We start from the raw sequence: 24,588 nt of genomic DNA, 5'->3' as shown, positions 1-24,588 counted from the left end.
AATAACACTGTGTTTTTTTACTAACAAAATGGAGTTACGAGGTATGCTAATATGCAGGAAATCGACAGCTGGAGATAAGAGGTTTTCTGAAAATAGGATTGTAGCCCATAGGGATTGTTTATTGTTATGATTTTTGGAATGGTAATAGAACACATAACTGAGTATATAGTAGTACCAAAAACCAATTTTTGACAAAAAGTGGAGTTACGAGGTTTGCTAATTAGACCGATGATATGTACATTAAAATATTATTTTTTACTTCAATTGAGCATTTTATAAAATAGTTGCAATACAGCCTTGCAGAGAACAATATCCCCAATTTGATTCAACATTGTGAAATTTTTAAACATGATATTTTATATTCTTATCACTTCAAAAATATAGTATTCACAAAGGCTTATAAATTAGCTCAGGAAAAAGTTTTTAATTTTGCGTTCTACGGTTCGGCACACATTGTAATCCTACACCAATAGGGCCGCTCGTGTTAGGATATTTTTCCGTTTGGCCACCTTTCTCATTACTGTTAGTTTTCATTTCAGTATTCAGTGTTTTTCCCGGTTTCTGGCAGCGTTATATTTCATTTTCTTTTTTTTCATATCTGGTATTCCAGTTAAAACTATATTGTCGTTCAGAAATCGGTAGAGTCAAGATTTTATGGTATTATAAAGAAGCCAATTTCATCATTATAAATAGTGGATTTCGTTTTTATTGTCATTAAAAATTAAAACACTGTAATAATAAGCAACAAGTGCAACATTTTCTATGTTGTTTCTCCATAGGCCTTTACCCATGTCTGAATGGTATCAGCTATTGACTGCTTTTATTTACTTTGAAAAACCATGTATAGAAACTAATTAATTTTTACTTAGTACATAACATATTTGGTTTTTAAATAAAATCCTAACTAAAGATTTATGAAATGAATTCTATATTTTAATAGCTTGAAAGAAGTAATTGCGGTCAATTTTGTTGCATTTCAGTGTAATGAGTTGTCATTGACTTCCATTGCGGTGTTTGGCGGTGCATTGACTTAATTTCATAGTTATTTGTTATTTCTGTTTAATCACAATTCACCTTGTAGTCTTTCCTTTAGTAATCATGCATGGCAGTGGTCTGAAACGTACTAGATTGAAGAAGATTTACTGAATTTCTTTTTTTAACGGTGGAACTGTTACGATTTTTTAGACGGTAAAACCGCAATAATCTTTTCACCTTTTTAGGAGCAGAATTTTGTAATGATACATAGTCTATGTTCTTCTGAAATACTTAGTTTTATAATTAAAGTGAAAAAACAAAAAAAATTTTGAAATCAGTGCAGTAGTTTTTGAGTTAACATCTTTAAAATTAAAATAAATAAAAAAAACTCATTGTTTATATTTTTAATGTAAGTATGGATGGTTTTAATGGGTTTTACATGTGTTCGTAATCTTCTACAATACTGTAAATGATGTTTTAAACCGTAACTTCTATCTAGTGAACATCTTTAAAAAAAAAAAATGCTCATATGTCACTCTTTCCTGCTGGTTAGAAGAAGAGAACACACGTAGTCTTCGCGCAAGAGTGATTTGTGGCACTGTTTGCATTCTGAGTCCTCCCGGCTCCGTTGCCAAGCACAAACGCTTGTTTGAAATACAACTTAACGACACCTCTGTGTACTGAGGTGGTTGACCGATGCTTGCGGCAAAAACATAACCACGGGGAATAGCTCTCTCTCTTTTTTTATTTTTTAATGCTGCATTGTCATTTGAAAAAGTTTGTCAACCAAATATGTTGATTAGACCTAAAATAAAATTTTTGCGTCACATTTTGATGATGGTATTTCATTTGCATTTGTAAAATTAGTCGAATGGGGGTCCATGGTAACCGAGTTGTTGGACCAGTTGCCTCCCAACAAGTCTACCTGGGATCAAAGCCTGAATTTTTTTTTTCAAGGGAGAAATATGTTGGTCATTGCTGAAGGGGTAGTGGTGGGTTTTTTTTCTCAGGGATTCCAATGTCCTCCTCCAATGCATCATGTTCATCTTATCACCTCTCATCTGTCTCTTACGACATTATTGTCGGCAAATTGTTAAGCCCTCATGTGGTAATTTCATTTATTCTAACTTCCGTTCAAATTAATCAAAGCATCAAAAAATGCATGTAAAATAATGTCATTACCTCCAGTTATTTAAATGAACCCAAGTGTTGGGGTTGGGGGCAGATCTTTGTGTAGTCAAACACTATCCAGTTGCTTAGTGTTGCAAGTATTTTATATATTATGTGCAGTAAAATTTCATTCAGCTTCAACTTTGTAAGGCAAATAAAAAAATTTGGAAAAATTTTTAGACCATGTTTTTTAATATGTTTTCAACAAATTTTTCCATGATGGTAGTGTATATGCATATACGTATATTCATTTGTATATGCATATATATGTGTGTATGTGTATATATGTGATGCTGTATGTGAACTAATTTTTTTAAATCAGTAGTTAAATTTGTCACATCTGCAATCATACTCAAAATTAATAGAATATTTCCTCACCTCTTTTATTATCACGCGAAAAAGAACTATTACACTGTATCAGAGATGGAAAAAAAAAAAAAGAGTCAAGATATTCTGTATTCTGTATATATATTTTACCTGCAAACTAATTTACGAAAGAGTTTAAACATTTATCAAGATGGAGGGGATATCTGTGCCTTATAGCATGGGCGTCACTAGGATATATTTTTTGGGGGGGACTGCAATTGATTTAGTTGTTGAGGAATATCCATCCCCTGGAAAAGAAGCGGGGGTCCTCCCCCGGGAAAATTTGGGGTTTGAAGGTGCAAAAAGGTGGTTTTTAGTCATTCTAAATATTCTAATTATATTTGGTTGCAATATATAATTTATTTTTTTATAAAAAATATTTTCAGAGAACAAATTTGTAAAAACACAGTGCTCACATTACCACGATCGGACTAAATGCACCATGCGCAACATGTGGGTTGTATCACAGAAATCATATTTTTAATATAACTACGAAACTAAATATATTATTGGAGGAGACGAAATTGAAGACTTTTATTATTGGGGGGGGGGACGGGGGACGTGTCCCCCCCCCCCCCATCCCCGGTTGTGACGCCTATGCCTTATGCCTTATAGGATGTTTTGTGAGATCCTCGTGATTCCCCGTGCATGTGCGACTATACGAGGACGCGTGCCGTGACCTCTCTGCGCGCAGGAAACGGGCGTGCTGATGCCGCCCACGGACCCCGTCGACGGACGCCACATCGACTGGATCCGCATGGGCACCACGGTCGCCACCAACGCCCTGCTGGAGCGCAAGGGCGAGCGCATGGCCCTCGTCATCAACAAGGGCTTCCACGACCTGCTGTTCATCGGCAACCAGGCGCGCCCCAAGATATTCGACCTGGTGCGTGGTGATCCCGCGGGCGTGCCCGGAGCTCAGTTTTTTTAAAGTTGATTTGTGTTCGGTTAGTAATTCCTAAGAATCAGGGGCGGCCTTAAATTTTGCAGGCCCTGGTCCATGTACTTTAATGGAGCCCTAATATTTTGGAGGGAAAAATAACAAACAAGTTTTTGACCTTATAAAGTAAATCTTATTACTGATAAAATCAAATGTTACCACTATAAATTTCAAATGTGCATTATGCTGGGGTTAGATATGTGTTTCAGAGATAATTCCGGACAAAATGGGTTTACCTGTAAGAATAGAACTAATCGAAAAGTGGTTTTTTGTGCTATAACTATTTAACATTTATTTTCTTCAGGTATTTTGTGATAGTGTTAAAGGCAACGAAGTGAAGGGGTTCTCAAATCAAAAAAACTCCTTAATTTTTGTTTGCAGAAGGTTGTTCGAACCATGGTTAATGAATCTGGCCACGAAAGTCCTGAGCTGCGTTAATTACTTTGTGGTTAAACAAATAACTGTTAAGCCAAGCTGACTTCGCGGTATACTTTGAAGGACTGTTTGTTTGGAAATTAAGGGAATGTTTGGTACAATGTAATAATGCATGACAATATTTTAAGTAATCAACATATGTTTTTTAGCACTTGTTCACAGTTTGAATTTACATTTTTTATTAATTTACACTATGCAGTTTTATGTATGACTAGTAAGCCATCACTCTTTAGTTTTTGTATAAAATGTACACAGGTAGTATGAAATAAACTATACATTGTGCAATGGCATAACTAGAACTATATAATTTTCTACAATTTTGTTGTAAACAAGCATCAATGGTGGGGCCATATTATAGGTTACTTCTTGTTTAGCAAATATACTTTCTTCTCAGTATTTTTCTACCTAACTAATTACCTATCACAGCAAAACGTAGCAAAGTCAAAAAAGAAATTGTGTGCAGATTTTTTTATAGTGATTTTCACAGTTTGACCGATCGCCATAAAAATGGGCACATCGAAGTGTTTTTTTCATGGAGAAGGTTTTTTATGCCATCCATTTTTTTTAACTCGCCACTAGATGGTGCTGCAGTGCATGAACTTCTAAACCATTCAACCGATTGCCATGGTTAAACAGAAAATAAACAGAAAATATAGGTCATAGACATACAAACAGTAATTGTGTGTAATTATTTCTCTATGTCCACCACACTGTCATATAGCGCCATACATTTTGCTTTAACTAGCGGACAATGTATCACCCTGTGTTCAGCCCGGGCAACGCCGGGTACTGCAGCTAGTTATATATAATTCCTCTGTCAAGTAATACTTTATTTTTTTTGTCTTTGTCTATTATTTCTTTGTTTATCATTCTTTGTGGAGCCTTTTTTTTTATTAGAATTTTTTAGTATTTGTCATTGATTTTGATTATCTATGTAAGTTTTTGTTTGTGCATATGTATGGTGTCTACCACTTTGCCGCTTCGCTGTAAATAGACATGTTACAATTTAAATAAATAAATATTTAAATAAATAAAATATATTACTAGAGCCATGACTATTTCGTGGATTCATTTCACTCTGGGCTTCACTCAAATGCCCTGTATACAATCAAGCCATTTTAGAGTCCTCATTGGTTAATAACAAGGTCATATCTTTTGGCAGGTTACATGTAATGGGTAAGCTCTTTATCTCCTTATTTATAACTTATTCATGGTCATAAAGATATATCCTTCAAGTCTACTATTATACCAGATGTATCTGTAAATTGATTGTGGCTTCATCTATTACATAACTGTTACTGATGTGTTCAAGGTTACAAAAAAAAGTGAATGCAGCAGAATTTTTCAGTGGTTTACCCGTCAAGATCCAAATATTTTGGCACCTTCATCCCAGTTTGCACAAGCAGTGGATACAAGTAGCACTCAAAAAATACCTTTTTTGGATTTTTTTTCTGTGAAGAGCATTTAGTCTATAAAATTACTATATGTTTCAGTATTCAGGCCCAAATTAGATTTAATCGAGTTTTTTTTTTAAAGTAAAATATGACATAAAACTGCACAGTGTACAATTAAAAATGTAAATTCAAATTGTGTGTAAGTATTAAAAAAAAATGTTAATTTATACAATTGATATACATTGTTTTATTGCACCAGACAGTCACTTTATTTCATTCCTTAAATCTACACCTAGAGACAAGAATTAATGGTTTTATTTTTACCCAAATTTCATTTTTAAAGCAAAGATGTTTGGTGTGATTGTTTTAATTTTATGAAAGCTGTTTTGTTATAATTACTCCACCAAAATAGGTGTACTATTATGGTAAAATAATTTTTAATAAATTGATACATTAAGAACAGTAGAAATAAATTAGTGAGCATTAATTTTTTTTTAAAATTGATTCAATATGAGATGCACAATAAAGTACATTTGATTAATTTCTCTGATCTATGCACTTTGGTACAATATTATTTGTCCGGAAATAATTGCATTCCTTGAATTCCAAACATTAAATGATTTCTTTATTTTTATGATTTGAATTAAGGTTTGGTCAAATGCTACCTAATTCCACGATGTAACTTGCAGTTCAGTGCCGTATCGCATTTTGGTTTTTGACATGCTTTTCGGTGTTATTTCGGTTTTCTCACAATCCACCGTATAATCCTGTTCCTACCTACGTCATTTTGGGTGTTTACGTGTTTGGGTCCTCCCGTGTAATAGTTGGATGAAAAAAAAAAATTTTCTAACTGAAAATTTTACGGGTTTAATAAAATGCTTTGCCAGTAATTTTTTTTTTATTTTACTCTTCTCTAAAATTGTTTCTTAGATATTTCTCTCTTTTTCATTTTGACAGTATTTTGAATAAATTTTTCTTAAACTCCTGTTAAATGTGAATAAAAGAATTTTCACTGTATGTTAAATGGGACAGTTGTGTTTCGGCTCGGCTCGGTTCAGCAGTTCGGTGTCGCGACCGCGCCAGGGGTCTCGGCGGTGAGAGAGGCCGTGTGCGTGCGCAGGAAATAGTGACGCCAGACGTGCTCTACGAGGATGTCCTGGAGGCGGACTGCCGCGTGGTGCCCGCGCTGCGCGGCCGCTGCGAGCTGCGGCACGGCTGGCGCACGGTCGTCGGCACGACGCAGGAGGAGCTGTATGTCTGCCGTGAGCTGGACGCCGAGGGCCTCAAGGACGGGCTGCGGCGGCTCAGGGAAAAGGGGATCGACAGCTTGGCGGTCGTGCTGGCACACTCCTACATGTGAGTCCATCCGGGGGAACCCTCCCCCCAATCCCCAAACCCCGATCCCTGCCCGCTTCTTAGCTCTCGGTGCGCGGGCATTTCGTGAGTGTGAAATTGGTTGATAAAATTGGCTCTTTATGTTAGTTTTTAATTTTAATTCTAATTCTTTTTAGTTAGAAAAAATTTCATTTTGTTTTGGTAATAACTCAATTTTATATATTTTTGTCATTTTGATAAATAAGGTTGAAGATAAATATTTTTTTTGAATAAATGCATTTATTGTCTTAAGTTACTAACTATATTTAGCAAAATTTCATCAGTATGGCAGCATGGTAGATTTTCACAACGTCAAATGATTTTTAATCTCGCAAAGTGTTATTGTAGTGTGCCAGAAGAATTTCTTATTCATCACTCAAACAAATTTCATAATATTAAAATTAATAAAATTTTTACCATCACAGTATTTAAATTTAAGAACGAAAAAACTGCTAAAATAGCACTATTTTAGAACCTTAAAAACCAAAATTTAATACGGGGGGGGGGGGGGCATGCTTCTTGACACCCCCCCATACACAAATCCTGGCTACGCCACTGCCACAGTGCTCGTCTGCGTGGAAGTCCCGGAAACCTCGAAACGACGGCGGGACCAGCGCGATTCGTTCGTACGTATTTATAGTTTTATGAAAATCGTGGTCACCCATCAAAAGTACTAACCGCGCTTGGTGGTGCTTAGTCTTGATATTTAGTCCAAACTGAAGCATATGACTACCCGCTCAACTGCCATGACCTCATGAAATACAGTGGTCTTTCAAACACACACACACACACACACACACACACACACACACACACACACACACACACACAAAATCTGTGATTATGATAAAATTTACTAAAAATGCTTTATTATTTATGTATGTAATCAGGTGGGTTAACAAAAACATTTTTCAAACTTAACCTTTCACTGGTATATGGAAAATGCACTGCCAAGCTTTCTTTTTCCTCCCTTGCATTTCATACCACACTATTATGGTTTTTATATATATTTCTCTTTTTTTTTTCCACATGATATATAATTTTTTTGGACTATTGTAACTTGTGAACAAAAAAGAAAACATTCACATTATGTTTGGATTTGATTAGGGAAAAAAAATGTTTGATCTTATTGAAAAATTTGATGTTTGATTAGAATTTTAAAAAAAAGTTTGGTTGTCTGTAAAGTCGGTTTACGGACGATAGTTTAACGTGACAACATCATAACAAAACATTGATGAAATGATTGCATACTTTTATGAATAAAATTGAATTAGTTTTATTGAATTATCACTATTTTGCATGGATACAAAGAAGGAGTGAAATGAAATCTACAATTTAACTGATAAATTTACTTTTATTTGCACTAATTAATTCAAATATTTTTATTACTTTAACAAAGAGATTATTTTAACTATAACTTTTAAACATGTTTGTTATTTAACTTCTTCCAATCTGCGTTATTCTGTTAAGGATAGGACGATGATAGGAAAAGTAGGAAACGAATGGGGGTGTTTCAAGTTTAATGTGCCTCGAAAAAGTCAAATCGATGGTTGTTCCAATCGAGTGGAACAGAGATAGATGCGGCGCGAGCGTACAATGGGCGTAACGGGACAATGTGCGTAACGGGACTATGTGCGAAACGAGACACTTTTTCGTGCGTGCAGCCGGCGTTCATCGATTTATCAGACGTTGTCACGTCAAAAAAAAAAAGGGGGAAGGATCGGGGTGGAGCCTGGTCGCGTTGGCAGGTTCCCGGACCACGAGCTGGAGGTCGGGCGGCTGGCCAAGGAAGCGGGCTTCGGGCACGTGTCGCTGTCGCACCAGGTGATGCCCATGGTTCGCATCGTGCCGCGCGGCTTCACGGCGTGCGCGGACGCCTACCTCACCCCGCACATCAAGAAGTACGTGCAGGGCTTCGCCTCCGGCTTCAAGGACAACCTCAAGGGCGTCAACGTGCTGTTCATGCAGAGCGACGGTGGCCTCACGCCGATGGACGTGTGAGTTCCGGAAAAGATTCTCTGTCCGGTTAGGGGGTTTGTGAGTGATTTTGTATTTGATATTGTAAATAATCCGATGTTTAAGTCGACATTATAAATAATTTTTTTTTTTTTCGTTAATAATAGATACAACAAACGAGTCTCTTTTACAAACATTTTAATTGAAAAAAATAAATGTAACATGTGTTCAAAAATTTTGATTTATTTCTTCAACATAATAAATACAATGTTTTTATATTTTATAAATATTGTGTGATTATGGTTTATAATTACTAACGGTACTCTATTTTTTATTTGTATACGAGGAGGGACAAAAAAATAACTGGAATTTTGTCGTTAAATATTTATTAATTTTTTTACGAAATTCCTTTAGTCACCTTCAAAGTATGTACACTCCATTAGATACGATGCACGTGTCGCCCAATCGCTGAAGTTCTGGACGTTTCCTCCACACATCCTCTGGCAAAAGGTTTTAAAACTTACAAAAATTAAAGTTCCTGGTGCACAGTTCCACGAACATCAAAAATGTCAGTGATTTGCATCTTAACATTCGACCTCACTTGTCTTGCTTTTTTTTTTTTGGTAGGCACGGAACCAATTTAGCAGCAACACGTCTTATTTGCAAATCCTCAGTCATATTCCGCTGGCACGAGCTCCAATTCACTCTTGTCTCTTCTGAAATTTTGTTGATCGTGAAATGACGATCCTCGTTAATTTTTTGGCAGATATTTTCAACATTTTAATTGGTTTGAGATGTTGAAGGATGCCCAGAACAAGCATGGTCTTCAACAATCATCTCACTACGTTTAAAGCGCCCAAACCACTCAAAAACTTGTGTTTGTCTCATAGCATCCTCATTGAAAGTCTGTTGAAGCATTTGGTAAGATTCCTTTGCTGATTTTTCAATCCGGAAACAAAATTTCAATCACACTGTTTGTTCTTTTAAATCTGTCATAATGACTTCACAGGCAGAACACGAAAACACTAAGAGGAAGACAATAACCTCAAACGTTAACCTACAAACTGACGCCTTCAGGGCAGCTGTTTAGTGAAGGTATCTACTAACACCTTCTAGCGGGAGAACTGTCTACTACGTCTACGAATGCCGCAATGCGCTCTCAGTCGGTTTTTTTTTTTTGGGTCCTCCCATGTAATAGTTGGATCAAAAATAAATTTTCAAACTTAAAATTTTTCAGGTTCAATAAAATGCATTGCCAGTAATTTTTTTGATTTTACTCTTCTCTATTATTGTTTCATTTATATTTCTCTCTTTTTCATTTTGAGAATATTTTCAATAAATTTTTGAATTTTTCTTAAACTCCTGTTAAATGTGAATAAAAGAATTTTCACTGTATTTTAAAATTAGATTCCAAAATTTTTGATTTCCATGAAAAATTATATATTCATTTCAAAATTCAATTGAAATTTAAAAAAAAATTGCATAAGCCTAATAGTAAAGTTTTTATTATGCTGGTCTCCCTTTTTTTCCTTATTTTGGGCCATACACAGGCAATTTTTAAAATTTAATGTTTGATAGCAATAGCAATGGGTTACTACTATATAAATTAAAATGGACATTTTTCATTGACCAAACTTCCTGTTATATTTTTTCTGTCAATCATTTTTTTTTTTTTTAGTTGAGACATGCTAAACAATAGAAAATGACAGGTTAAATTTTTTTATAGTTATTTTTATTATTGCTCAAGTTATGTTAAATATATCTAGAAAATTAAAATTTTGGTTTGTTTCTTATTTGTGTCAGAGAATCAAAAGTATTTTACATTGATTTTTTTTTTGATAATCTTATTTATATTTTTGAATTTTTTTTTCTCTCTCTCAAAAGTGGTAAATTTTTGGTTGTTCATAATGTTTTTAAAATTATTTGTGAACCATCGGGACATTTCCCTGGGGTATTTCAGGACACCGTAATAAAAAAACAAAATCACGACCGCTAGACCTTGAGCTTGAGGGTACACCTTCTCGCTGTATGTTTGTGTTCGTTTTTTTTGACGAGACCGTTTCGTAAAAATTCGGCGACCATTCACTCGTCCGAAAACCGTAATGACGCAACCGCTGTCCTCTGCGACCCGGCGGATCCTAGCAGTGATTTAAAAATTTTTTTTTTCTGTCCGTGTTTCCGGGAAAGGTTCAACGGATCCAGAGCCGTGCTGTCCGGCCCGGCGGGCGGAGTGGTGGGCTACGCCAGGACCACGTTCGGCCGCGTGACGGACATGCCCGTGATCGGCTTCGACATGGGCGGGACCTCGACGGACGTGAGCCGCTTCGCCGGGTCTTACGAGCACGTGTTCGAGTCGACGACCGCCGGGGTGACCATCCAAGCTCCCCAGGCGAGTAAACCTTTCCTCGAGGGGATGATCAGTAAACATGCCTGTACTTAGGGACACTTTGTATTTCGCGATTTCATTCCGCGACGAGGTATTTCACGAAACACTGTAGCTTTTTCTGAGAGTCGTGGCAAATTGTGAGGGTGCAGCAGTATACGGTGACCACATTCTCATTGGCCCCCGTCAAGAGCAGGACGACACCTCTCACCGACCTCAGCCAATAACCACAGGAGAAAAGCTACAGTATTTTGTGAAATACCTTTGACACGAAATGTAGTCGCGAAATACAGGTGTCCCTACCTATGCTACTTGAGGAAATAATTAATAATTATTAGAGACACGATTTTATATGGTTTCATTTTCAGCCCAGTTTCATTTTTAAAACAGAGGATTATGGTGTTATCATTTTTTTTTTTTTATAAAAGCTGTTTTGCATACTTATTCCACCAAAATGGTGGTAAAATTTATACGGTGCAGTTTTACGATAAAATAATTTGCAATAAATTGAACTGAAACAGATACACTCAGAACGATTAAAATAAATTAGTGAATTTTTGTGGTTTGTAAGTGATTCAATAAGAGATGCACGATAAAGTTTACTAAGTCAATTCTTTTTCTTCGTACTTGTCATTTTACCATTCCCCAAGATATTGTAATTTAACATGTAATGATACAAATAAAATTAAAACATGTATTGATTCTGGAAACTTAGTTTATGTAACAAACATTCAAAGGGTTAAATTTTTCAACACTAATTACTTAACTTTTTTAAGACCTAGATTCAGATCGAGGGGTATATTTGAGGCACTCTTCGGGATTCAAATTCGAGATTCGGATTCAAGAAAATTGGTATTTGGCCCATCACTAGTTATGCATTTTGAATTTGGTACTTTGTTCCGCTTACAGCCTTTGCTTCCATATTTTGAAAGAATGTACTGTACTCTGAACAAAGATACTAGTTTTAGAAATACCTAAGCTTCAATTAATTTAAAAGCAATCATGTCTTGGCCACTCCTGTACCTTGTTATTTTTTTTATTGTTATTGTGGGAACCATGTTTGGTACTTTTTTTTGATGAAATTACTATGACTTGAGAGCAAAATGTTTGCTGTTAAAATTTTAAGGATCTTCCATTCCATCAAAGAATACATTTTTAAAATACCATTTCAAACCATGTGGCTGCCACTTCTGCTGAGCACATGCTAATTAGGTGAAGCTTCTTTTCCCTCCCAGAAAATAGTCTGCACCATGGGTGTATTTATATCCCGAGGCTGGGTAGGGGGTCTCGGACCAACCCCTGGAATTAAAAAGCCTTTCACTTGCAAATTCATGACTGTGACGTGACTTTCATAAACATAAACATCAACACTACATATATATATATTTTTTTTTTTTCAAAGCTTTCTGTATATTTTAAAATTTTTGTGCTTATTGTATGCATAAAGGCCAAAATATGGACAGTATACAACATACAAGCACCCTGTCCTGAAATTACTCATGTCGGTTAACGCCACTTGCTCTGCTATCAGGCCGCTCAGGGCTTCTCCTTGCGAACCTTACAAATTTGCGCCCCTGGTTTGCGCCATTGTCGGTTGATCGCCAAAAAAACATAGGGTGGAGTGGGTAGTGTTTGCATTGTGAAAGCAGTTTTAAATTAATTTTTTTTTATTATCAAAGTGACTGTTTTTTTAGCAACTGAGATTCTAATTCACGCTTACTAACCATCATCAGGCATCGCGACTTCAAACTATGACGCAACACGTCATCGTCTCCTGACAAACGTTCCTGGGGGCACACGACAGATTCTGGTTTTAAGTTCCCTGTCGTTACTGGGACGAGTGTTTGCATTCCCGGCTCCATTTCTCAAACAAACACGATGATAGGAATTCTGAATTTAAAAAGAAAATAGATTTTCACACTGAATTCTCAGGGAATAGTAGACATCTAGAACTCAAATATTTAACAAAAGATTTCTTAAAGTAAAGATTTTGTCTGAGATAAAGAAAATGGAACATAATAATTTATGTTTTGGTTAAAACAAATCATAAATACATTATTACATTAATGTGATTAAATACATGAAACACACATGGCATTAAGTATAGACTACTTAAAAATGCAATGGGAGGGGGAGAAGTTTGGGATCGAACTAGATCTCAGACCTCTCCGTGGCCATTCCTGCTTTTAACGGTGATGACTACTTCTCTGTTCTTCGCAGCTGGACGTGAACACGGTGGCGGCGGGCGGCGGGTCGATGCTCTTCTTCCGCTCGGGCCTGTTCGTGGTGGGGCCGGAGTCTGCCGGGGCCCACCCGGGACCCGCGTGCTACCGGAAGGGCGGGCCCCTCGCCGTCACGGACGCCAACCTGCTGCTCGGCCGCCTCCTGCCCGAGTACTTCCCGCGGATATTCGGGCCCGAGGAGAACGAGGCCTTGGACGCGGAGGCCACCAGGCGGGCCTTCCGCGAGCTCACCGACGAGGTACCGCACACACTCTCTGAGCATATCCACGTGACGTTACCACGTGCTGAATGGCTACAAAACCAAAATACCTAACACCGAAAAAGCATGGCCAGTACAACAGATTAACACCGAAACAGAAGTTGATACACCGTGAAACACCTAAGTGCAACTGAAATCCTAAAATAAGCACTCTGAGCATATCCACATGACATTGCCACCTTCTGAATTGCTACAAAACCTTTTGCTAACATGAATTTTTATTTTTATTTTTTATGACTGGCATTATTTTATTAGTCTCTCGTATAATATAAATAGTTGGAGACTTTTTCACTTAAAATCAATGCGTATCATCTTCAAAATATTTTAAATGTTTAACATAAAAATCAGAGCTTTCTTTTGAATATTGTATGTATTTCTTATTGTGATTTGCTCATCTATACATATATAAAATTGGATGCTGGTGTGTATGACGTCGATAAACTCCAACACCATTTGACCGTTCGCCATGGAAATTAGCACATCAAAGTTTTTTTTTTTTTTTCGTGTTTGTGTTCAGCCTGGGAAACTGCAGCTAGTTACATATAAAAATGGTTCTGATAAAGTCCTGAAATTGGTTCACCAGGAATTTGTAGACTTCCTGCAATGAAATTGTTGGGCTCTGCTTAGAAACACCAGAATTAATGCCAGTACTACACATTAACACCGAAACAGAAGTTAATACACCATGAAACACCTAAATGCAACTGAAATCCTAAAATAATCAGTATTTCTTAATAAAAAATTCAACTAAAATCAAAAAATCTGATTTCTTTTAGTAGGTATATTAAACTCGAGATAAGTAACAGTTTTTAGTAACAACATTTAGTACATTTTCTATTCATTAGAGGTCACTATGTTAGATGTGGATGCCAGGAAAGTTATAAAGATCAATGAGTCCGCTACGTAAGTTTGATGGGAATGTTGGTAGGAGTTTCAATTTCAGGAAAGGTCAGTATCTTTGATGTGTATGGCAGTGAGGATTTTAAGATAGGAGCTCCCGCTATCTTTGATGTTAATAATAGTGAGGTCTCTTAATTGATGTACTAAATGGATTCAACTTTTTAAAAATCTTTTAACTGTTATTAGTAATTTATTTTTAGGTAGATTTAAAAGAAATACGACCTATTGCAGCTGTTACCAGAACTTCCAGAAAATTTTATATATGTAGGTTTTTGTTCCATGGTCCATAGAACACAAAACCATGGTCAATTTGAAAGTTTATATAGGTATATTGATTTAATATGATTATATACTATTAATGCCATTGTAATTTATTGTAAAACTCATAAAATGTTTCTAAAACCTTTGACTCAAACAGTTTTTGATGAAACTTACTATTACCGTAAAAAACAAAGGTTGAAATTAAAAAAAAATTAAAAACTTTTTTAGTATCAAATTTGTCAGAATTTATTTAAAAACATTTTAATATTACCTTAAACCTTTGTTGAAAAAAAATTTTATACGACCACATATTAGTGCAAGGGTTGAAAAATGATATTTAAAGGTAAAAAATAATTGAATAACTATTTTATTAGGCAATATGAAATTCATTATGTCATTCAATGCTGGATGCATTTAGTTAAAAACTTTCAAAATATTTTTGCTGCATGGAATATGAAAAAATTTTTAATGAATCATTTTTGAATATTGGTCAACATATAGGATGTTATGTAGGCCTTCATTAAGTTCTTAAAATGTTCCAAGAGCTTATAGAAGTTACCAAAACATTTCCAAAAGAAATAGGTGCTTCAAAATCTACCTACACCTGTAGGCTGTGCCAAAATTTATTTTTTACTTTACGGCATTGGTAAATTATTTGCACACACAAAATACTTTCAGATCTTTTTTTATTGTCCCGAGTAGTTAGAAATGCTCAACCAAATTATTATCTCGTAAACGAGCATCATGTACCAAGCACAATAAACTGTTTTTGTGAATTACGTAAGTATTATGAAACATTCAAGTTTCATACTTGTTTAATAATATGCTGTATTCAGACAAGAAACATGGATTTTGGTAATGTGCAATGTCGGATGCTGAAGCATATGAAGGGGGAGGGATTGGGTTTTAAGTCAATATTTTCCCATTATTTCCAAAAAAAAAAAAATAATTTTTTTTATCCAATGCTATTCTGGATCAGAAGTGGTGGGGAGATTTAAGTCTCTCAAGCCCCCTTCTAAGATCACGGATCCACTTCTGGCAATGCGTGTAACTACTAGTTGAGATTGAAGGTTTGCGATCTTGTGCTTGCAGATCAACCAATTTCTGGCCAGCCAACCGGAGGGAGAAGGCAAGCGAGGGGAAATGTCGGTGGAAGACGTGGCCATGGGGTTCATCCGTGTTGCCAACGAAGCAATGTGTCGACCAATCAGAGCCCTTACCCAGGTTTGATCTTATTTTCTGCTGCTTCTGTCTGATGCTGTGGTCGATAATGAGATATAATTATATTAAAAAACTTCTGTGGTTATAAAAATAAATATGTTGGCAAGAATTTATAAATAAATAAAACTGGAAAGTGATATTCTGTCATTGCACTTTTCCAGATGATTAAAATATTGTTAAAATACAACAGATATGTATGTGAATGGTAATTTTAGATAGTGATTCATACAGAAATTTATATTCAAACTATTGTTTGTCCTAATTTTAACCATGCACGGTTCAAATTAAAGACAAAATTAAGCCAAAAGACGAATTCTAATGAAAGACGCGTGGAAGCTTTAAACTCTTCAAGCTTGCAATAATTCTCATCATGTATGCCGGGGAAATATTGTAAATGGTTTTAGTTTTTTCATCTCATTTGAACATGGGCTTAGAAAATCAAATCATCTGCTGTATTTGCCTCAGTTAATTGGTATTTGCAAAAAGACACACCAAAGGTTAGTCCTGTGCGATGCTTCGACTGAGAAATTCAACTGAAGCTCTTTATAATACTCTATTTGACTTTGCCATGAAAGTTGCTATTCTTTTTACTTGAATCTTCGGTTGTGGTGCAAAGCTTTAAGAGACGGTAATACCGAGATAACGCTCGTGAAAATAAATTTCGGTTTTGTTCATGTTTTGCGTGAACAGAGTTGGTTACTGAAAAGAACCAAAATATGATTCTCCGTTCGCTTTTATGAACGCTCGACATTAATTTTATGCACGGTTATGTTATAATTTATATTGTATGATATTATACACAGGGCCCAATCATTTGTTAATCACTTTATTCATTTCAAATGTCAAACGATACTTTTTTTTTTTGCTTCAATCCTGTATTTTGTAAGATAAGTTTAATACAGTTTCGCTGAAAACAGTATTCACGATTGGATTTGACTTTATGAATATTTAAAAAAAATTAGGTTTTTAAATTCGCATCGCATAAAGAAACTGTTATTCGCACACAGGGGCGCAACAACTAAATTTCCAAAAGGGGGGGGGGGGGGAGTGGCAATATACCTTTTTATAAAGAATCATCGATCCCCCCTATTGAAGCGGGGGGGGGGGGGGGGGGTCCGGGGGTCATGTATTTCAAGGTGGAAAATGGTGCTATTTAAGCAGTTTTATTATCTAAAAATTGATTACACAGCACTTTCTTTGCCCCCGTTTGCCCCCACTTCAAGGTTTCAGAGAAGGGGGGGGGGGCAAAATACCCCTTGCCCCTCCCCCCTCCCCCGTTGTTGCGCCCCTGTTCGCACAGGCCTGTTAAAGGTTGGGAAGTTAAAGGCTGGGAATCAAAAACCCCCTGGTTGCTTATTAGTCAAACACGGTAGTGCGAGTACCGACCAAGTGCGGAGAGGGAAGGTTGTCCCGCGAGTGCCACCCCCGTGTGTGTGTGGGTCCGTGACCGCAGGCCAAGGGCCACGACACGAGCCGGCACGTGCTGGCGTGCTTCGGCGGCGCCGGAGGCCAGCACGCCTGCGCCATCGCCCGCTCCCTGGGCATGGGCAAGGTGTTCGTGCACAAGTACGCCGGCATCCTGTCGGCGTACGGCATGGCGCTGGCGGACGTCGTTCACGAGGCCCAGGAGCCGTGCTCCAAGCTCTACCGGCCAGGTCAGCCGCGTCATCCGCCCAGCGCTCTCGTACTTCATGTTCCGTTTGAATAAAAATATTTTCACCGTCATAAAAGTCCATGCAGACGCAGAGAAAAAATACATGTTTGCAGCTCTCCTGGAAATATCGCTACCCTGAGTACAAGACTATCGTAACTCAAAAATCAGTGCAATACTATTACAACTCAGATGCCATAGTCATGCACATATTCTCATATAATGTTTTCCAGAGTGCGACGCTACGTTATTTTTGCCATGAGTCCCGTAAAAAAGTAAATATGATATTGCGATAGTCTCGCAGTGCCTAGATGATGGTATTTTACTGCTTATGGTAAAAATATCTCAAAAACCTCAATTTTTTGAGTTACGATAGTCTTGTACTCAGGGTGCGATATTGGAGCATCTGTTTCCGCAATATCAGGCCCATCTCACTCGAAAGTCTGCCCGACCCTGTGTCGTATGTGAACACTCAAAGGAAAATTTTGAAAATTCACCCCCTGTGGGGGTTAAATAGGGTATGAAAAAAAAAAGATCATTTTTGAAAGTTATAAATATGGTCAATTGTGTCGAGGCTTCCGTTTACAAATGAAAGTCAGTTGTATCAGGGTTTCTGTTGATTCATCAGAAGTGAGGATCCAATACGTTCCCATCAGTAGAGACCTGCAAAATTCGCGGTTTCGATGGCCTGCACAAACCCCCTGTATGCTCGGGACAAATAACGCAAGTTCCATTGGCTGCCGACTTGTGAGTCGTCTCAGCTGGTTTGTCTGTGATTCGATCCTTCTCTTTGGTTGAGGTGTTATTAACTGGTTGAGATTCGTCCAGATGAACAGTAAGCCAATAGCGAAATTATCTGAGAGGTATGTGTGTTTGAATTCCAGCCTATCGCCGAATGAATCTGCGAATTTTACAGGTCTCTACTTATAATACAAAACTCTAATTCTAAAAAAATAATTTTGAGCGTGATAAATACACGCAAATTGTATTTTTTCCAACTAAATCTCCGGACGCAAATCGCACATAGTTTCCGTACCAGCCTCTAGAAATCACTGCCTGAGCAGCTTTGTCGACTATCCGATCATTCAATTTTCAGACCGAAGAGTTGAACTACCTATATAATGAAACAACTCCAGTGGAAAAGACTTGATAAAATTCTAAACTCCGTCTTTTGGACCCATCTTAGTAAAATTTCATTAAACAGTTAATAATACCTTAAAGTTTCCCCTTTTGTATCTGTAAACTTTTGTTCGTGCTATGTGCCACAGATTATTGTTCATTTTTTACACCTTATGGTTTGAGGCCCGGTGGCTTGGAAACATCGGTGTGAAGCCTTCCTGTGTGTAGTCACGTGACATACAGTATTTGCTCGCGTAAAGGCCCCGCCCGCGTATACGCCCCCCCTCCTTATTTTGTAAACATTTTTGAGAAAAAAATTTAAAAACGTGTTTTTCTGGGTTTATCTGAGGGCAGGGCAGCTTGGCAAGCATCAAACAGCAAGCCACGTATTGTGAGCGGCGGGAGGTGATTTTGTAAGCGGCAGTGATACAGAGACTGGTATTATAGTTTGTCCGTTCTCAGTAGGACTGCCGTGAGGCTGCCAGACGTAAGCAGTTAGCCCTATCTCAAACGACATAAAGATAAAGAAAGCTGGACTCAAGGGCTTGTGTTGATGTGCAGTGTTGACTATAGTAGAAGAGGGGAGGAAGAGGGGAAGTGAAGAAGGAAGGGAAGTGGGTGGAGCTTTGTCTGGTTGGCTGGCTAGCTGGCAGGAGGGAGGTTAAGCCACGCCTCTGCCTCTCCTCCCGCCGGACTAGCTGCCTCTCTCTCCCTCCTGCCGCGTCGCTGCCTCCATTTATTTTTTCCTCCAAATTCACGTATAGGCCCCCTCCCCCTTTTTTGGAGTCGAAAATTTGGAAAAAAAAGGGGGCCTTTACGCGAGTAAATACGGTAACATAACGGCGTCGGTCTTGTCGTTGCAGACTCCTTCTCGTACCTGGACGAGAGGCTGGGAGTCCTGGAGGGGCAGTGCCGAGAGCAGCTGGGGCAGCAGGGGTTCCGCCCCGAGCAGATCGAGACGGAGGCGTTCCTGCACCTCCGCTACGACGGCACGGACTGCGCGCTCATGTGCACGGCTGCCCCCGGGTCCGGGGAGGGCGCCCCCCGGCACGGCGACTTCCGCGAGACTTTCACCAAGAGGTGGGGCCACGCTTTGAAACTTTGGCACCCTGTGTTCTCGCCAGGGGCGTAGCCAGGGGGTGGTTTTAGGGGTTAAACCCCCCCCCCCCCCCTTAGCACCAAATCATTAAATAATTTCTTATTCATCACTCAATGAAATTTCATATTAAAAATTAATAAAAAAAATTTTACCATTGCAATATTTAAATTTGAGTACCGAAAACTGCTAAAATAGCACTATTTTACACCTTAAAATCCAAATTTTCCCGGGTGAGGACCCCTGGACCCCCACTTTAATACGTGGGGGGGGGGGGGGGCATGCTTCTTAACACCTCCCATACACAAATCCTGGCTAAGCCACTGGTTCTCGCAGCCTCCTGTAGTTCAGTGGCACAGGAAGGGCAGGAGGAGAGAGAGAGGCACAATGAGAACATCATTGAGGGGGTACATTATAATATCATCTGAACCATCCCAAAATAGAATCTATTCATTAAGAGGCCTGTGTGAATATTGGTTTTTTTAGATGTTGCTATCGCACTGGGGTTGAAAAGAGTCACGCGGTGTAATGAGCTTCGAATGAATATGGGCGGCACCACACGGTTTAAGAGAACGTGGACCCGGCTGTCTCCTCCCAGGGTCGTGACATAGCCCAAGTGCGACGAAGCTCGCAACCCCCTAACTACTCAAATCTGGCCTAACCGCCTACAAGAAGTAACCAAAGTGGTTACTAGGTGTCCCCACACGCCGGAGGACGGGGATAAATCACCCGTGGTCGCTGAACATCCTGCTTCGGGTGGCGATCATGATAGACTGGCGATCGTCTAGGTGTCATGGCAGCAAGAGCCAGTTTAACTACCGTTAGGCCGTTTATATTTATAATATTGAGACGTAAACATATAGTTTATAGTGAATATTTGTAAACAAGATCTTTTAAACTGTGCCAATGTTTGTGTTTACAGTGGTTTGATGCAAAATAAGTAAAGTATTTTCTTGTCCTAAAGTCTCATTTAAAGCTAATTGGTCGGTCTTGAAGCATACTGGTTTATTGAGAATTGGCGTCAAGTGATGGAATATTACTAACAGGATCATTTTTTAGCAAGGTCACATTTATGTGTTATGTGATCTACATACTGATATAAGTTACTGGGGCTGGAAGAGGTAAAAGTTAAGGGGCTTTTAAAACTGTTCCATTAACAATAAATAACGACAAGATTATGTTTTTTTTAGGCAAATTTAATTTTTCAAACAGGAGATCTCAGTGTTATTGTTTTTATCTTTTATGGATTTTTTTTTTCAATAAGATTGCATATTATTGAACAAGTTTGACATTTACATATTTAATAATAGGTATTTCACCAAAACTGTGTCATTTTGACCAATATATGATGCAGTTGTACAAAATAATAATTTTTTAATAAGTATTTCTAGGACGGAACTACTTGGAACAATAAACATAAACAGGCAAATATTTGTGTGTTTAAAAAATGTTCCATCGTAATGTAAAAATGATTTACTAATAACAGTTGCAAGGTCAAAAGTAGTTAAAAAATTTTTTACCAAATCTATTTAGTAAATGTGTTTTGCTACAATGTACATACTGAATAAATTACATTCATTGAATTTAAGATAGTGAAGTATGACATAATTGAGATTAATTTTAAGATTTTGTTAAAAATACTGATTAACTTCATGTATTTAGTTACATTTCATTGCTTTATGATGTATTAACTTGCATGTCTGTGTTATGGTGTATAGACGTGATTTCCCGTGTTATTTCGGGTTTATTGCATTTCACAATTTAATATTGTCTCTTAACTATGAACTATTAATAGTGTTGTTGGTCACTGTAAATATTCAAATGGTTTTTTCTTGTCTCCCTGGTAGGTACAAAACAGAGTTTGGCTTTGTCTTGATGAATCGCAACATCATCGTCGATGACCTGAGGGTCCGAGGTGTTGGCAAAGGCATTCCACACGAGGATCCTGAGATACTTTCTTCGGACAAGAGTCCTAGTTGCGACAAGGTAACTGTGTTTTTCTTTGTTCCAGTATATTTATTTCCAAAATCTTTATCTCGAACCGATTGGCGCTACCATATATTTTTTTTAAATTTTAGTATCTACAATTTATTTATCGGTGCGGAAAAGACTTATGTATTTGTGCAATTAACTTTATAAGTATCATTCATTTTTATGTAAATAGTGCGATTGAAAATGTAAGAAATATGTAGAGACTTAAGAGGTTAGTTTTATAAGTGTAATTTATTTTTGGTATACGAACACTGTGTTTTGAAATGTCAAAAGGACTCATATACTTGCGAGAGAGACTATAAGTGTAATTTATTTTTTCAATTGGACTGTTTTTTTTTTTTTTTGTTCTTTCATCGTATTCATCTGGACGTCGTGATCCAACATCTTGCCTGAAAATCATAAAAAAAAAGCAGAAGCAGATAAGAGGTGTTATCAAAGTCAACGCGGGTACAAACTGCTAAAAGAGGCACGGAAAAGTGTCATTGAACGGATGCGAGAGTACAGGGTGTGGACAAGTTTTTTTTTTTTCATTTGAGATCATACCCGCATACTTACTAGTCTTGATTGTTATATCTTGTTCAATAAAAAATACTGATAATTGGACGTCGTTATGCAAAAAGGAACCAACCCACATGAAACCTATTCTGAGTATTTTGAAGTTAAAGTTAATTATAAATTGTAATTCTCCTATTGATAACATAATGTGGGTATGATTTTAATGGTCTAGTATAAATACTGGTATAATAATAGCAACGACGGTACGATCAACCTTGTACTATTTTAATTTATTTTCAAATAAAATGAATGAACTTGTGGGTTGGTTCCTTTTTGCATAACTACATCCAATTTATCTGTATTTGTGCGTGACGGGCGAGACGTTTCACTTCTGTTCGCGCGTGGGCTCCACTCCTGAGGTATCGACCGGCCCGTGTCTCATTGCGGCAGGTGACGAGCGTGTACTTCGAGGGCGGCTACCAGAGGACGGGGGTGTACCTCCAGCACAGCCTGCGGGCGCACCACGTGGTACAGGGCCCCGCCATCATCGTCGACAAGCTCAGCGCCCTGCTGGTGGAGCCCGGATGCTCCGCCCACGTCACCAAGGGGGGAGACGTCGTGGTCACAATCGGCTCCGGGGATCCCCGCCCGGTCGGCACCCGGCTCGACTCCGTCCAGCTGAGCATCTTCTCCCACCGCTTCATGAGCATCGCCGAGCAGATGGGCCGGTGAGTCGGCGCGAGCTTTGAACATTATATACTGTATAGAAGTTGCGAGCGGATAGGATTTACTCTACGTTTTTCAGGAGCGTATGATGAGCGGCTCGGGAACTTTCACCGCTGCAGGGCGCTGCCGTAACGCCCTGTATCGTCATTTACACGTTAGAGCGCAGCACTGTCGCCCGCTGTCATTCCCCCACACCCCCCCACTAATCATTCACTGCAGCTCAAGGTCATTCAACGGGAGGGGGAAGGGGTATTTGAAGAGTTCGACACTTGTCCGCTAGGGACCACCACAAGTCGATGCCCTAGAGATGGTGGCGATTGCGGCGGTGAATTAACCAACTACCTCAAACCGTGTTAGAAATTTTAACCTGGGCTGGCGACTTCTATACAGTATATATATTCAAAGGCGCGAGCGTGCGTCGCCCCGTGCCGGAGGCAAGGTCACGTGGCGAATGGCGACCAAACTTAAAAAAAAACAAAAAAAACAGTGAAATTGAAGTCTATACACCGCCAAATGCCGAAATGGAAGTCGATAACACAGCATAAAATCGAAATACAGCAAAAAATCACCTTAATTACCCACCATATTTACTCGCAGAAGGGTCTCCTCTGCGTGTATGGGTCGCACCTATCATTTTGGTCATAAAAATCCAAAAATTTTCAACCTTAGGGTTGCCCTCGAATATCGGTCGCACCATATATATATCTGTCTTCAGTAGAGTTCCGTGGATATAACGATATAAGCGAAGTCTATTCCGTGCGCTGGTGGATCGTGGGAGGGGGGAATAACAGCATGGTCCCCTCCTGAATAATTTTCATATTTTCTCTCCTAATCCGTAATCATGGTTTTCCAAACTTACTAAAGAGTAATATTTTACTGCTGTTCTGTAGATAACAGGACGTTTTTGAACCACAAAATAAAAAGTACAAAAATATTTCAATTAAAAATGTACTAAAATTGTACTAGAAAATTTAATTTCGCCCTCCCTTATCATCGTTCTGGATCTGCCCTTGGTTTCGTGTCTCGGCTTATTTAAGACAAAAGAGAAAGTTACTATTTTTTGTACCCGTGTATCCCTTCCTAGCTTGTTTTGATACACTGGAAGAAAAAAATTGTTAAAATATCGAAACATGAAGTTTTGGCTCTAGAAATTGCATTTAAAAAAGTTTCACTGCAATTTTTATTTTCATTTTAGAACTTTTTAGTGAAGTAAGAAACATTTCAGAAGCATATTTAATGTTTTAGTAGTAGTTTTTTGTTTAACTTACTCTCATCAATATATGCAGTATTGTTTTATGTTCACTTTTTAAGTGTCTTACCATGAGTTGTTGAAGCAATTCACCATAATTGTACATTATATGAACTTATTATTACATGTATTTTAATTTTTAATTTTTTTTTAAATGTATAAATTTAATTTTGTAACTTGCCCACTGACAGTTATAAGACTTTAGTAGGAGGCGCGACACATAAGGACAAATACAAGGATATCACTTAAAATATATGGACTCCTCCCCTCTTACATACACCACAGCAGGCAAGACTACCCCATATGGCCAACATACGAGAGGAGAGTACCACATGCTTGCAGTGATAACAACAGATAAGGACAAATACATAAAGTTACAAACA

General features: G+C 37.9%; 1 protein-coding gene across 2 annotated transcripts in view; it reads left to right on the top strand.

Moving 5' to 3' along the window:
• LOC134539250 (5-oxoprolinase) overlaps nt 1-24,588 on the top strand; it is a 94,888-nt gene that overhangs the window by 4,319 nt on the left and 65,981 nt on the right. For both annotated transcript variants that reach the window (XM_063381065.1, XM_063381064.1), the window contains 10 exons: nt 3,206-3,397; nt 6,401-6,636; nt 8,403-8,651; nt 10,798-10,999; nt 13,214-13,474; nt 15,749-15,880; nt 17,331-17,532; nt 19,511-19,727; nt 21,591-21,729; nt 22,681-22,958. In XM_063381065.1, the coding sequence (XP_063237135.1) occupies nt 3,206-3,397; nt 6,401-6,636; nt 8,403-8,651; nt 10,798-10,999; nt 13,214-13,474; nt 15,749-15,880; nt 17,331-17,532; nt 19,511-19,727; nt 21,591-21,729; nt 22,681-22,958 (2,108 nt within the window). The remainder of the gene's footprint in view (nt 1-3,205; nt 3,398-6,400; nt 6,637-8,402; nt 8,652-10,797; nt 11,000-13,213; nt 13,475-15,748; nt 15,881-17,330; nt 17,533-19,510; nt 19,728-21,590; nt 21,730-22,680; nt 22,959-24,588) is intronic.

The sequence above is a fragment of the Bacillus rossius genome, chromosome 15 (genome assembly GCF_032445375.1).
Source record: "Bacillus rossius redtenbacheri isolate Brsri chromosome 15, Brsri_v3, whole genome shotgun sequence".
Classification (NCBI taxonomy): domain Eukaryota; kingdom Metazoa; phylum Arthropoda; class Insecta; order Phasmatodea; family Bacillidae; genus Bacillus; species Bacillus rossius.
The sequence above is the reverse complement of the archived record's forward strand: the minus strand, read 5'-3'. Positions and strand labels throughout refer to the sequence as shown.